This window comes from Lepisosteus oculatus, chromosome 6 (assembly GCF_040954835.1).
Source record: "Lepisosteus oculatus isolate fLepOcu1 chromosome 6, fLepOcu1.hap2, whole genome shotgun sequence".
NCBI lineage: Eukaryota > Metazoa > Chordata > Actinopteri > Semionotiformes > Lepisosteidae > Lepisosteus > Lepisosteus oculatus.
Window position 1 is genome coordinate 2,225,840 of NC_090701.1, and position 14,120 is coordinate 2,239,959.

The 14,120-nt window shown below is 38.5% G+C and overlaps 1 protein-coding gene across 10 annotated transcripts in view; it reads right to left on the minus strand.

Moving 5' to 3' along the window:
* The window catches only part of tpk1 (thiamin pyrophosphokinase 1), a 118,558-nt gene that overhangs the window by 71,582 nt on the left and 32,856 nt on the right, over positions 1 to 14,120 (minus strand). For 7 of the 10 annotated variants that reach the window (XM_015354882.2, XM_015354885.2, XM_015354884.2 and 4 more), the window contains one exon: positions 12,958 to 13,032. The exons of the other annotated variants lie outside the window; for them this stretch is intronic. In XM_015354882.2, coding sequence (XP_015210368.2) covers positions 12,958 to 13,032 — 75 coding nt within the window. The remainder of the gene's footprint in view (positions 1 to 12,957; positions 13,033 to 14,120) is intronic. 10 annotated transcript variants of the gene reach the window in all.

Here is a 14,120-nt window from a genome sequence, read left to right on the forward strand (position 1 = left end):
TGCACTGTAACTCTAACAGCTGAAGAGTCCCTCACTTCTTTCTGAAGATTTCTGTCATCCTTTTGTGACAGGTCCTCATTTTTGCTGTTGACAGTGACAGGGTTCAGCTCTAATTCTTTGAGAGGTGGAAGGATTTGATTTCTTTCTTTTTCAGGGTAATCTTGGAGCAGAGAGTGCATTGCTGGCACAAAATAAATGGTTAGTGACAGTTTCTCCACTGAACGATCATTGAATTATTTGTTTTGTTAACCAAAAGGCAGCAGATGTTACATCTGGTCAAAGTCTCTAGTGGGGTAACACTAAGATATGGTTTATACCCCAGAATTCTCTTCCTCCTGCACAGAGCAAAATATGGATTTCCATCTCTTTCAATTACAGCACTTTCTTGCCCCCATTGACTTTGAGAGTCTAATTTTAAGTACTCAGATGAGAGGAACATATGGTCTTTTGGGGTTTTGATTGCCCATGAACAATATCTGCCTTTGAATTTTTTTATCTTGGAAGCATAAATCAATGATCATACCATTTTATAAATGATGTAAAACACACAATAACAATTTTGGATTGTGATTGGAGGAAAAGGTACACTAAAGATTTATAGTAGGCCAATGTCAAGAATTTCCTTTTCTTCCTTAGCGTAGTCTAAAGCTTATTTCTGTCTGTGATAGGGTTGCCCCAATGGGCACTTGTGGGAGTCACATCTCAGGTCATAGTGAAACTTTATGGTTGGAAGAAAAAGACCTTTCTTAAATATAATACGCTGCAGAGGATGACCATATTCAGGAACGCTTTTTCATATGCCTTAGTTATAGGCTGATCCATGTTCCATGCAATTCCTCTGGTTTTTATAGGCAGGTATAGTTGCGTAGACATAAGAGGACAACGCGTAATGGTCAACCACTCAGTTGAGCCCCTCGAACAGCTACCAGCCAAATTAAGTAAATGTCCATCTACACCCCCTAAAAATCTAGAAATTAAACCTAATCAAAACCTAGAAGTTCGATAAATGACATTACAACACATGAAAAAGAATTTGCCTCAAATAAGAGTTAAAGAACCAGAGGACCAAAAAGATATCAAAGGTGGAAACATGTTGTTACATAGATGGCATGACTTTTTATTTCAGAAATTCAGTGGAAAAACACAAACGATACAGCATTTCACTGCAAAAAGGAGGATTAATTTACAGTAAAGCGCTGATGGAGATGTTTGCTGAAAATCCTGTTTGACATCTTATTTGTCTTTTCAAACAATCCAGAATTCCCCACATACAATAAACCTTCTTCCTCTTTTCATAAATAAAATCCCCAGGTGAGTTTGACTTGTTTGGCCCACACATGGACAAAAGTATGCATAGCTACTGAATACTGTACATATATTACATTTTAAGTGATCTATTGTGAGGGTGCATTGTTGTCTTGATGTTCTCTGCTGAGATGCTGAAAGGTGGTTTGATTGACCTTCTTCTTATGTATGCTAAAAAAGGGATGGCTTAGCTGGACTAATGTGCTCACTGTTCAATTTCCAACACTGTTTTGAAAGTCTTTGTGCAAGATGCATTGTGTTCTAAAATACTAGCACTTAAGACACAGGAAGAAAATCTTGCTGGTCATCATTACCCTGATCTGCTGTTGGCGGAATCTTTTCCCGTCAGTGACAACAGATCATTGAACTTCTCTTTCTAAGGTGAGTATCTAATGCATGAGTGAATGACAATGTTTATGTGTGGATTTGGTTATGCATATGCGTTCAACCCTCTAAGAAAGGGTGCCCATTTTTTGGGAGCAACTCATTTTGAAAGGTCAACATCCAATACAATTGTATGAAAGTTCAATTAGAAATAGACATGATTTGACACTAGTGATCCCTGTGTAACAATTGTCAGCAAAATGTGGCATTTTGCCAAATGCTGTCAATTTTATGTATATGCACAAACACAAAACATTACAACATTTTTCCATGACTCAAAAACTACAAAGTATATTTTCAGAAAGCTTAGAGGAATAAATTATCTATCATACATATATGCATATTAATAACTACTGTCTCAATTTGTTCAGAAATGGCTGAGACAGCATACACTTTTAAAATCAGACTTAAACAAGAATGTGTTGTCCTATAGCAGTAGTTTTTTTTTCTTACAGTTTATGTCTTGCTAATTAAGAATTCACACTTGCAGTTTTAAAATAGATATCTAAACCCAAGGTGAAAAGGGATCTCATTAACATTAGGAATATTATTTCCTGTACATAATTAAAGCATAGCAGAAATCACTCAGACTGTTACAAATTTCTAAAAGTTTGATCCTGACTTTAACCAAACTATAGAGATGTTGATGAAGGATAAATGAGTTTACATTTTTAAAGGCCCTTAGGTCCAACAATAAATTTTACCACTACCTAATGAGGTGTCGCTGAATTTGATATTGTCCTGCAGTTGACAGGTCTGGAACTGCAGTCATTTGAAACATTGCCTTGAAATCAATTGAAAAGGTTTAGTGCTGAGCGAGTGTTATTTCAATATTAATGTGTAGAACTACATGGATTTTTAGCACTGTCATATAATGTATTCTGTATTTTGTAAAAGGGATGAGACAGATTTTATTAAATAAATCACTTCTACATATTTCCATTTGAAAAAGTTAATTAAGTTCTTTTTGTAATACAAAATAAATTTCCTATTACATTGTTTCTTCCAAATCATTAACTTAGTTTTTCAAAACATTAATAACAAAGTGTTTTGTTAGATTTTTTAATAATCTCATTAAAAACCCTTTTAGATATTCTGTAAATTCAGAATTTAAAAACTTAAGTGGATTATCATCTTTACTTAGAGAAACGCTCCTAAGAACTCAATGTAGTTCTGTGCATATGTATGCTCAAAAATTGAAGTAAATTGCCAGTTTACACCTAACAGATTTGTTAATATATTTGGAACACAGACATCAAGCTAATTCCCAGAAAACTTGGACAAAAGTATTAAAGCATCACTGAAACTGTGAAATGTGACACAATGTCAGAATGAAAACATTACAAAGTCAGACTTCCCTGATCATCAACACAAAAGGGGAAGTATTGATGCTCAGACCTTATCTGCCTTTGGACAGACTGCTGTGGGATGTTCCTCCACTCTTCCTGTGCAACAGCAACAAGTTGTTAATGGTCAGCCAGTCACGGCAGTCTCCTGCTGATAGCATTGGCAAGCTGGTCCTGCAGATGTTCTGTTGCACTCCTTATTTTAATAAGTTGTACTGCTGTATTCATAGTACTATTTGGTTAACTACTATCTTGCTTGACACTTTATGGCCATTACAGGTTTAGTTGCAGGAATACAAAGACTTCATTGGTCCTTATATTGCTGATCTGTAAGTTTGCACTCAATCTGTACCAAAGGTGTTTTTCAGTTTAAGGAGATTCCATTCAGCTTTATCCTATGCCCACTGCCCCATTTGTTAGCATGGACAAGCACAGTAATGCTCACCCTGACATCTGTACACACATTGTCTTCTGTCAGGTTTCTCAAGGGCATCAATCACTGCAACACTGCCTGCACAGCCACCTCAGAGATATTTTAACTGTTGCCATGTTAATCTTGAATGACCTCTGACCCTTCAGGTCATTTTCATGTTAATGATGAACAACAGCTATTCTACTTGTGCAAGGTTTATTTCATCTGAATTTCTCAGGCTCTGGTCACTGCAATCTCAAAACAACTAAGAACAGTTACTAATGAGGTGGGACCTTCCAGCTTGTGCCTTAATCCCACAACCCTTTGGGTAAATACGTGTCCCCATTTTTGGTTAGATGCACTTCCATGTACATTCCACTTGCCTGCAGCAGGATCTAATCGATGGTCCTAAGTGTCTAGAATGTTGCACTGACCACAGTGAGCGGGTTTTTTTGTTTTCTCTCAACTATTGACACGGATTTCAATCATTTCGACAGCAAACAACTCAAGCAGGGCACGGTTATGTCTTATACTGTTCTTGAATTAACCATGCCTTTTTAAAAACAGCTAGTTATACACATTCCTAATCAACACAATTTACATTTTTTAAATCAACTCAAATACAAGACACTGTGCCTCTGGTGTTTTTTTACGGTCAATATTTTGTTATCGCAAGGATCAATACCACTCAAACAATTTCAACCCAGTTCTCAGTGCTGAAAACGGAAATAATATTATGTCTGTGCCCCATGACCAACTGATGTAAAACCTATGCTGTTGCATTTTAATTATACATTAGTACTGCATTTAGAGGTAAAATATTTGATAATATAATCAATTATATACCGTACAATAAAAAAAATCCAAAACTTTATTTGAAATATGTAAAATTATTTCATCTGCTGCAGGCTTTACTAGTGCTAGGCTTTGGCTTAATTCATGCTAATTTATTCAAAGTAATGGGAACAATCACAAAACACTGAAACTCTTGGCACTGGTCTTTAAACAAGGGCCTGGAGCTCTTAAAAAACAGAAATGGCTCAGCTTCAAATGCTTTGAGCACTTCCATGCATTATTATGGGGAACATTTTGTGAACATGAAGTTATTGAATATTGGGCCATTTACCTTCTTTGTTTTTCTCCTTGCCTTCTTCATGTTTGGGTATAGTATGGATTTACAATGCTGTTACAATAACAGCATGCTCCAAAAAAATTTAGAATGCATAAAAAAAACCAGTGTCACTGTCAGCACCTGGTTTGGTAGTACACTCCAGAACAAGCACGCTGGCTGGTAGTACACTCCAGAACAAGCACGCTGGCTGGTAGTACACTCCAGAACAAGCACGCTGGCTGGTAGTTCACTCAAGAACAAGAAACTGAAATGACGTAACACAACCTGGGGAAGCTGCAGAGTCACGGAGCGGTGATGCACGAGTTCAGGTGATCCAGGCTCCAGTGAGCTCAGGGGTGTGTTCTGCATAGGCTCTGGGTTACATCAAATAATTGGACTAATTAGCTAATTAACTATAAGACTTTTAACCAGATTTTTGAATTTTGTAACCGGTAACTGTAACTTTAACGAAGCGCAAGATTTGAGTAATCAGCTGTAAAAAAAAAAAGAAAAATCCCACATATGTACAGAACTAAAAACATAATTAAGTTAATGGTTTAATTGGCTACTCAGGTTGGAACAAAAAAATAATCACTAGGCCTTCCAGGAATTATATCTAAGCCCGTTGCTGTTAGGTTCAAGAACAATAAACTGAAATTACCTAATATGTAATACAATGTGTTCAATACCTTTTCATGTAACTACGTGAAAAAAGGAAAGCAAGTCCCAAAAATTATAGAAAAAAAAACAACACAACAAAACCACAACAGAACCTCCAAAAAGCAAAATATTAACTGAAATTAATTTTTAAACACAGAAAAAACTGGAATATAACACAAAACTCTAACATACCACATTAAAACAAATTATCAGAAAGCTCCTTTGTGAGTAGGTAGAATTTGAAAACACGCTCATAAAACTATGCAGAGTTCATCTTAATTTCTAAAACAGGCAATGCAAACTCCTAATATTATAAAATAAAGGTAAAAGATATTTACATTTTTTGGTTCTTTGAATATTAACTTCATATCCCAATGTTTTTGTGAGGTTTCTCATAAATGAGAAGCATGCATTAGTTCCACAGAATAGTAACGTTTTTACAAATCCTACCCAATATCTTTGTAATACATACAAGCATCCCTTAAATTGTGTTCTGACAGATTACATGCCAATGTTAACATCCAAAAGTGAGCACGATAAAATATTATTTTCTCAATTTTCTCATTGTTCAAAATAATGAAATACCATAAGATACTCCTTCTGCTAAAATTTTATAAATGTATCTACAGATTTCTGCACAGCGTTTTCTTTTCCCAGTTCCCCTTTTATATAGGCAAATGCCTTTTCTTCTCTCATTTTGTTATGAGCTTGTAATTACTTTGCTAGAAGTTTATACAAACCTGCTGGATCAGCTAAATTAATCTCTAGGGTTTAAGTAAACTCATCTGCATAGTGCTGCCTTGTCTGCTATCTTTCCCTTGGCTAAAGAAAAAGAAAAAGACAGAATCTCAGCAAAAGGCTGAAAAAACTATGATTTGATGAAGGTAAATAAACTTTTGGCATCTGAGATTAATAATCTGCTCGGAGTTGAAGGGTGTCACCCCCAGTTCCCTGCGGAATGGTGACGCTTCACTTTCTAACCCATCAAAGCGGTTGCTATGCAGAATAGAACATTCACAGATTCACACTGTATGTATTCTTTATGACATAAAGTTTTTATTTTCTCACCTCATTTCGACTGAGGAATATTTGTTTAGCGCCGGTGTATTTTGTACAAGGTAATAGTACAAGGCTTTGAGTTATTGCCAAGTTTACCTTATTTAGTTGTCTTTAAATGAACATAAATGAACGCGTTATGTTCCTCGTACTTTCTTTTTTGTACTGGGACAGACGACATGAAAAGCGTTAAGTAGCACAAAGCTTCTTAACAAACAGAGTAGTATTGCCAAGCTTTCCTTTGTTTACTTCCCCTGTTGTGAGTTGAGCCCGCTCAACACGAATGAACACGATGTGTCACTACTTGTGTGCAGGGACAGCTGAGACGAAATTCAATGTCATCAAACTGCAAGCGGAGAATGAATAATTATTTTTTTTAAATGGTCTGCGATCATGCACTTAGCCACTGGAAAAGAAACATCAACAGCAGACAGCATTCTGACCCCGAGCCGTGTGACGTCGCATGAGGTGTCCCTTCCCCGTCTATGATCATGTCCCTCGAATCCTTGTGCACTTGAAGTCCACACTGACGCTGCGTGCGGACTTGGAGGAGGGGCTGAGGGTGCAATATGACGTAACATGAAGTAACATGTTAATCAGCTGTTGTTAGGGTTCAAAGGTGTTCCTCTTAGGCTTGTGCAACATCCAATGATGATAATAAAAAAGATTTGCTGTTGCAGCCTTGAGATGGCGTAAAAAAAACTAGCTCAGATGTCTTAGCTGAAAATGAGACCTTACCAGAGCCCCGCAGGTCTTCAGAGAATGTGCTGCTCTGGTACTCTGACAGATGTCTGAGCTTGTTGTTTTATGCCATGAGGCTCTGCACATTTTCTTTAGGCCAGTGCTTTTACAATTCCTACAGCATCTCAAAGCTGCAGCAGCAAGTCTTTTTATTGATGTTGCACAAGCCTAAGTGGTACGCCTTCGAACCCAGACATCAGCTGATCAACTTGTTACTTCAGGTTTAATTCTGTTGGTTAATTAAACCTGTGTCAGGTCTAATTAACCAACAGTCTATATTCCATTAGCTGCATACAATGGCTTTTACTGTGTGAATTTCCTTGTTTATCTGACAATAATTCAAAACTTTGTTTGACGCTAACAGTGGAGATTTGCTAATGAATAAAGAGGTGATATATTAAAATATGGGTGTCTTCAAATACACCAAACACAGTGAATGAAAAAACAAAAGCCCAGCAGACAAGCAAACCTGAAGAAATACATTCACTATCATTTTAAAAAATTTGATTAGTTATAGTCAATCATTATAAGGACTGAAACAGTACTCATCTACAAAACTGTGTGTTCACCAATCAAGTCCTGATACCACCAACAGTTTTCATGCAGGTGGGATGCAGTGCAAAGCTAAAATATTATCATCTGCATTTGTAGTTGTACAGCTTTTGGTTAGGTTTGGGGATAGAAGGTCAGTCAATATTCTTTGTTCTGCAGGAAAAGAGTGGAATGTTATAAATTTATCAGGCCATTTATTAGGAATTGGTCCACAGTTCAAGATATGAGATATGATGAGCTCCTGTAAGTTACGAAATACATACATCCTACGTTCAGATTTTCACTCCTGAATCTGCCTGTTATTACAGCACAGACTGCAGCTAGAAACATTACAGAATGACTAATAATTGATATACAGTAGAGCATTACAGAAGGGGAAAAAAAACACTCAGATATAAATCACTTAGGGCAGGGCCTTTCTACTGTGTGAACATCTAAGAGCTGATAACATTATAAATCTACAGTTTGTAAGACTCAATGTCTTGCGCTCCTTTTGTGTGGAGAATTTTGCTGTCCAAGCTGCATGTTTTATGACTGGTAGCTACTGATGAGCTAGACCTCACACCTACAATTCTGATGAAAGCTGGCAGCGAAAGGAAAGGAAACGGAGTAGCAGCTGTAAATTAAAACAGGGAGAGACTGGTCAGTAAATTTAAAGGGGTGAGACTAGCCAAAGTGCAAGATGTAAAGTTCATCATCCCTGTAATGACGGTTCTGTGTTTTTCCTACAGGTGCTATACTAGCACCACAGTCCAAGGGGGAATGCTTAAATCATCTGGAAGAGTGGCCATGGCCTAGGCAGCTCAGGAAATAAAATGATTTCTACTTATTATGAAGAGTACAATTTAGATGATGCAGTATGAAAGTATGACACTGGCACTCCAGGGCCTAGTGATGAAGACAAGGGGAACATGGCTGTCGGATTGAGCAAAAAAGCAAAAATGAATAAAAAAAACTTTTCTGTGCACAGTAGACTCAACAGACAGTTTAAAAATAATGACTACAAACTACAAACAGCTGAGAGAGGAAAATATAATCTACATGTAAAACTGCCATTCTAAAGGAATACTACCCTCCAGTATCACTAACGACATCAGATGTGAAAACAATTGCAAGGAAATCAAAATTGAATGTTACAGGCCATTGTTATTATACCTTTATTCCACAGCACACCAAAGAGCATCACAGGTAACTAATGAGATATGAGTGCTGTAGTCAAAATCAGGCTTCCAGACACCAGGGAGAATAAAATCATGAGTTTAATACATGGCATTATACTACTATGATTATTGATATCACATTCCATGCTGAGAAAACCACAGTAAACAAGTAACTGGTAAATGCAGTGCAATTATTTACTATTTATTATTTAAATAATTTGTAGCTGTAACACCCTGCATGGGTCAGGAACAGTTTATATTTTACCACAGCAAAGATGAGTGGCAATGAGATTCATTTACAAAGTTACACTGAATGAGAAAACATATGAAACATATACAGGTAATTGCTTATTAATTTTAGGACAAAAGTGTAGTCCTGTTCATTGCTTTCCTGCAGTTTATCCTATACAACCAAGACTGTGCTACATTATTATTTGTAAATATTTTCTTTAAATGTAATGAACATTCGATTTAAATTACAGCTATCACAAATGGGACCTAAAGTAGTTATGACTCAATTGCTCAAGTGTGGTAACACAGATAAATGTTCACAAAATGTAATATTCTAGCTCATGGTCCTATTTTTCTTCATACTTTTATCAAGGTTCACCTTGACAAAAATCGTAACTTGGCAAAGATCCTGTCTAATGTCAAAAGTTTCAAAAAAGATGTCGCTTTGATCAATTTTTAATAGACCTCGGTAGCATATCTCTCTGCTGGAGTCGGCAACAGGGTGCCAGATCTTAGCTTATTTGAGGAAAGGGATGAGGTTGAAATGAATCATTCCAGGACTACCATATGGATTTCCAAATATGACTTGGAACCCTACCTTTTTGGCAGTAGTCTCCAGTTTTCTCAATCCACTTTGAAAAAATGTAGCACTTTCTTATAAACAGGTGAAAAACAAGGCTCACCGCCTGAATAATAAAATCTTCCTCGTGTTCCAGCACAAGTTTTATAAAGATACGAGTTTAGCTTATAGGCTTTTGTGTGGATAATGTATTGAAGAGAGGAGGTTAGGATTACATTGTAATTAAATTTCCTGATTCCCCTGGTTGGATTGCATCACAAACCAATATTGAGGAGCAACGAGCGGAGTTCAATTGGGCATGCACTGCTAGAGAGAGTGACCTAGTACAGGGGTTCCCAATCCTGGTCCAGCTGAGCTCTCACGTACCCCTACTGAACCCGAAATGACTAAATTAATTGAAATAACAAAATTAAACATGTTGGAGGTTGCATTCCAGCTGTTGCATTTCATAAATGATATCAATTTCCAAAATTCTGAGTAGAAAAAAATTAAAGATTCCAATGAAGCAACCCATTATTAAAACAAACTGTGATTCCACATTGAAACACATCAGGGCAGAGCTGTGGCTCTGTGGCTAAAGATCTGCACCTGTGGCTGGAAGGTTGCCGGTTCAAATCCCGCAGCCGACAGAAGAATCCTACTCTGTTGAGCTCCTGAGCAAGGCCCTTTACCCCAACTGCTCCAGGGGCGCTGTACAATGTCTGACCGCAGGCTCTCTCCCTGTCTGTGTGTCTCATGGAGAGCAAGCTGGGGTATGTGAAAAGAAAATTCCTAATGCAAGAAATTGTAAAGGGTTAATAAAGTGATTTTATTATTAAAATAAATCTTTTTCTGAATAATCAGAAACTGAAATCGAATTTAGGAGGCTAGTATTTAACAGGATCACTCAACAGTAACTTGGATGACATAAAAGGCTTATATACTGTGTAAAGTTTTCACACTTTAAAAGTTGCCATGTATTTAAAATCGATGTGGAGTCTTTATGTTATTGCATAATAGTGCATAAGAAATGCAAGTTTAGCATTACAAGGAACCGTTTTCATTTGTGTCAGTACTGTTCAGTTTTATAGTGACTTTCACCTTTGTTCACCTATTCACAAAATTCTGATATATGCACTAGTAATACTTATTATTTCTTTGACCTAAATGACTCAATGAAATACTACAACTCATTTACAATTTCAATACTAAAAAATTCATAATAAGCACATCAGTAAACAAAATGTACTGACCCAAAAAATAATTTATGTGTTGTATTTGTATCGTAAGTTCTTAATGTGCCCTTCAGATTTACAAGGGTTATCTGGAGGCAAGCCTCTCCAAATATATTAGTAAAATGACTTTTGTAAATCGTATAACCCCACTGCCAATAATTAGACAGGGTTTGCTGAGGCACAAATGTGGGATGATTCTTGCCTCTGATTGGTTCTGGTAATACTGTCATCTCCTCCTCCTCTGTTTCACCTGAAGGACAATATTTTCAGATGAACCAATCTGGGTTTGTTGCTCTTCTTAATAACAGACAGTCACTTCTGATAAGACACTCTTCCTAAAGATTCTGCCCTTGATACTTACTGCAGGGGCACGTCAATATCACGCTAATGTAACAAAAATCAAGGACATCATCAAGCCTAGCTAAAAATGCAGCATGACTTGTTTGAAAACGAGGGAGCAGAAGTAAAAATGCTGCTCTCAGTAGAATAAGACTTTGAACCCCTGCTTGTAATTCTTGTCTTAACATGGATCACCGGCAATAACCTTAAACACCCACGCTCAGTTGAATACCATGTCATTCCTTCCCAGTTCTTCCACATTATCACGATGAAGAGGTGACAGCCCCTCACCAGGATATAAACTGGTGCAATAATCACCTCATTAGAACGGAGTCTCAAAACCGATGATAATCCTGATCAAAACCTGACAGACTCTCCAGATCCGTCACTGAGGTCCTGGTAATTAAGGCATCCGTAAGTCTTAACTCCCTCGCTGCTGCAAGTACTCAGTCTGATACCCTGTGTGAGTGAGCTCTAGGACCTCTTCCTGTGCAGGTGGTGCGCAGAAGAAAACATCAGTCTGGGCACTGGAAACACTACAACAGCACGTCTGTGTAACGAACAGTTCTTTCCGGACCCTATGCGGACGACACAATCCGAAGAAGTGGGAAACACTAGGAAAAGGTCATGCAGGAATCCTTGGCTGAAAACAGGGGGGCGCTGGTGCACGGGGAAGGTGTGGCCGCGGCAAATAATCCAAAAGTAATCCATAAAGGGAATCCAAAAACACAAGAATAAGTCCATAGCCAGGTGATCCATCCAAACAAGGAATTAAAACCATGAACTGGGTCAGGACAGGCGGACTAGGAACGGGAACAGAGATTAAAACCTTAACGGGACCAGGCGCTCCCAGGTCCCGGACTCGCACGGTTCGGAAACCAGATGCAGAGCCAGGATGAACGTCAGCGCCTGGCTTTTAAGGTAGGCTGGGAAAAGGGGTCAGGTGCACAGAATTAAGTCTAAAGTGAAAGGGCTGGAGCACCCTTAAGGAGGGGGGACTATAATCGTGACAGTCTGCGCAGATGAGACGGGTTACATCTGAAAGAGAAGTGTCTCCGTTGATACACTTCAGGATCACCTCAGAAATCCAGAATCATTCAAACTAGAATGGAAGGGGTGGGGGGGGTGGAGAATCCCAGGAAAAACATAAGGCAGATACACAGGGATACAGGTCAAGCAGCCGCCTCTCATCTGTGACATTTCTTAAACTTCGAAGCATTAGTGACGGACTTATAACAAAGTCTCATGGAAACAGATGAACCAAATTATGGCTAATTGAGCACCTCCAAATGCAAATCAAACAAAAACTAATACTGGAAAAGACCTGTCTCCTGTAACACTATTTACAGAGGCATTGGTAAAACAGGCTTGAGCAATGCTGGTAAAAAACCCATCTGGCAGTACAAAGCCACTTATTCCTGATCTGATCTGAGTGGCATCGGGGAACCTGTCCTCGGAATACCGCATGGAAGAATCACACCTTGGTTGGGATGCCAGGCCTGTGCATGGCACACAGGAGCCCCTGTTCAGAATCGAACCCAGGACCCAAGAGGTGTGAGGGAGCAGTGTTAACCACTGGTGGCCCCTGTAAACCATCCACACCTATTTAACCTCTGAGCCCACACTGAGGAATTTCTGTCCTGAAGGATTTTAACGTGATGGGTAGCATTCCAGAGTTCATGGCCCGGGACCTCTTACTGTGAGTTATGTACTTCTAAGCCGACGATTAAGAACTTTTGACCTCTCTTGAGTAATATGGACTCCTGCTGTCTGGCCCCATTTATCCACCACAAGTTTCCAACAGCAGTGATTGTTAACAAGAAAACGCCAAAGGCCTATCCTTCATATTTATCACAAAATCAATACCTTTCGGCCAGAGCTGATGAAAGTAGTCTTCATCCAGAGGTTGATTAAGGATCAGCAAACAGAACTTCTGTGTTCCTGCGAGAAAAAGACATTTGCTTTTGTCGTGATTTTGAAAACATAGGCAATCGTTTTCGTTGTCTTGTCAGTTGTTTCTCTTTTCCCTTGCAAAATTGTTTTAAAATAGATTAAAAAACATCTGTATTCTTCTGTTTGTTATCCAGCTTCTGTTTGCGACAACCCTTTTTTCTCTCAAGTTATACTTTGCAGCTATTACTGCAAGGAGGGCATTAATTAAAACAGCAAAGGCAGTGCACTGCAAAACAATTTAATGATCTTCTCAACCAAGATGACAATTAATATAGAACAAAGTAAGGTTGGATCTCAACTGCATGGACCACATGAAAGGAAATGTACTACATTTCACAGCTGTTACCTGCTTTACTTTAATCTGAAAAGTCAGTATTCCACACAGTAAAGAGTTTGATCACATATATGAACTCTAAAGAACAAGTCGCTGATCAACTAAGACTGAGTTTAATCAGTACTTTGCATGCCACTTTAGATCTGTAGAAAAGAAAGGCAACATAACAGCAACACACACCACATTCAGGGCTCAGGAACTGTTTTCAGACTTCCGACCGGGGGGGGAGGGCACATTCTCTGACACCCCTGGGTCTCTGGCCTCACACCCATTTTGGTTCATGTCAAAGAGACTACAGTAAATTCAGCCAACACCAGTGTCCGATGTAATCTCTCCTCTCCAGAAAATAAAAAACTGTCATCTTGGTCAATTCTTGGCAGATTCCTTTGAACACTGTTAGAGTGGCTGTCAATCAAAATGGGCACGGCACAGTCTTGACAGGAGCATACAGTGCATCAGGAGTGGCAGGACCTTAGACTCGACTGCTACTGCAGAGCAGCACAGAGGAGCACGATTATTCACACTCACTCCCACAGTCCCAGGACCCATGGCTGTTACAAGCTATTAAATATTACATTTGATCAGCATTCCTCCCAAAAATAAATCAAAGGGGAAGCCTATGCCAAAGCAAAGCCATTACTTATGTTTACAGATATTGAGCGAAATCAGCCCTGCACTGGGATCCTGGGAATGCGCAGGGCTGGGCAGTGAGTTCATGCTCCAGCTTTATCAGCTGTTATTG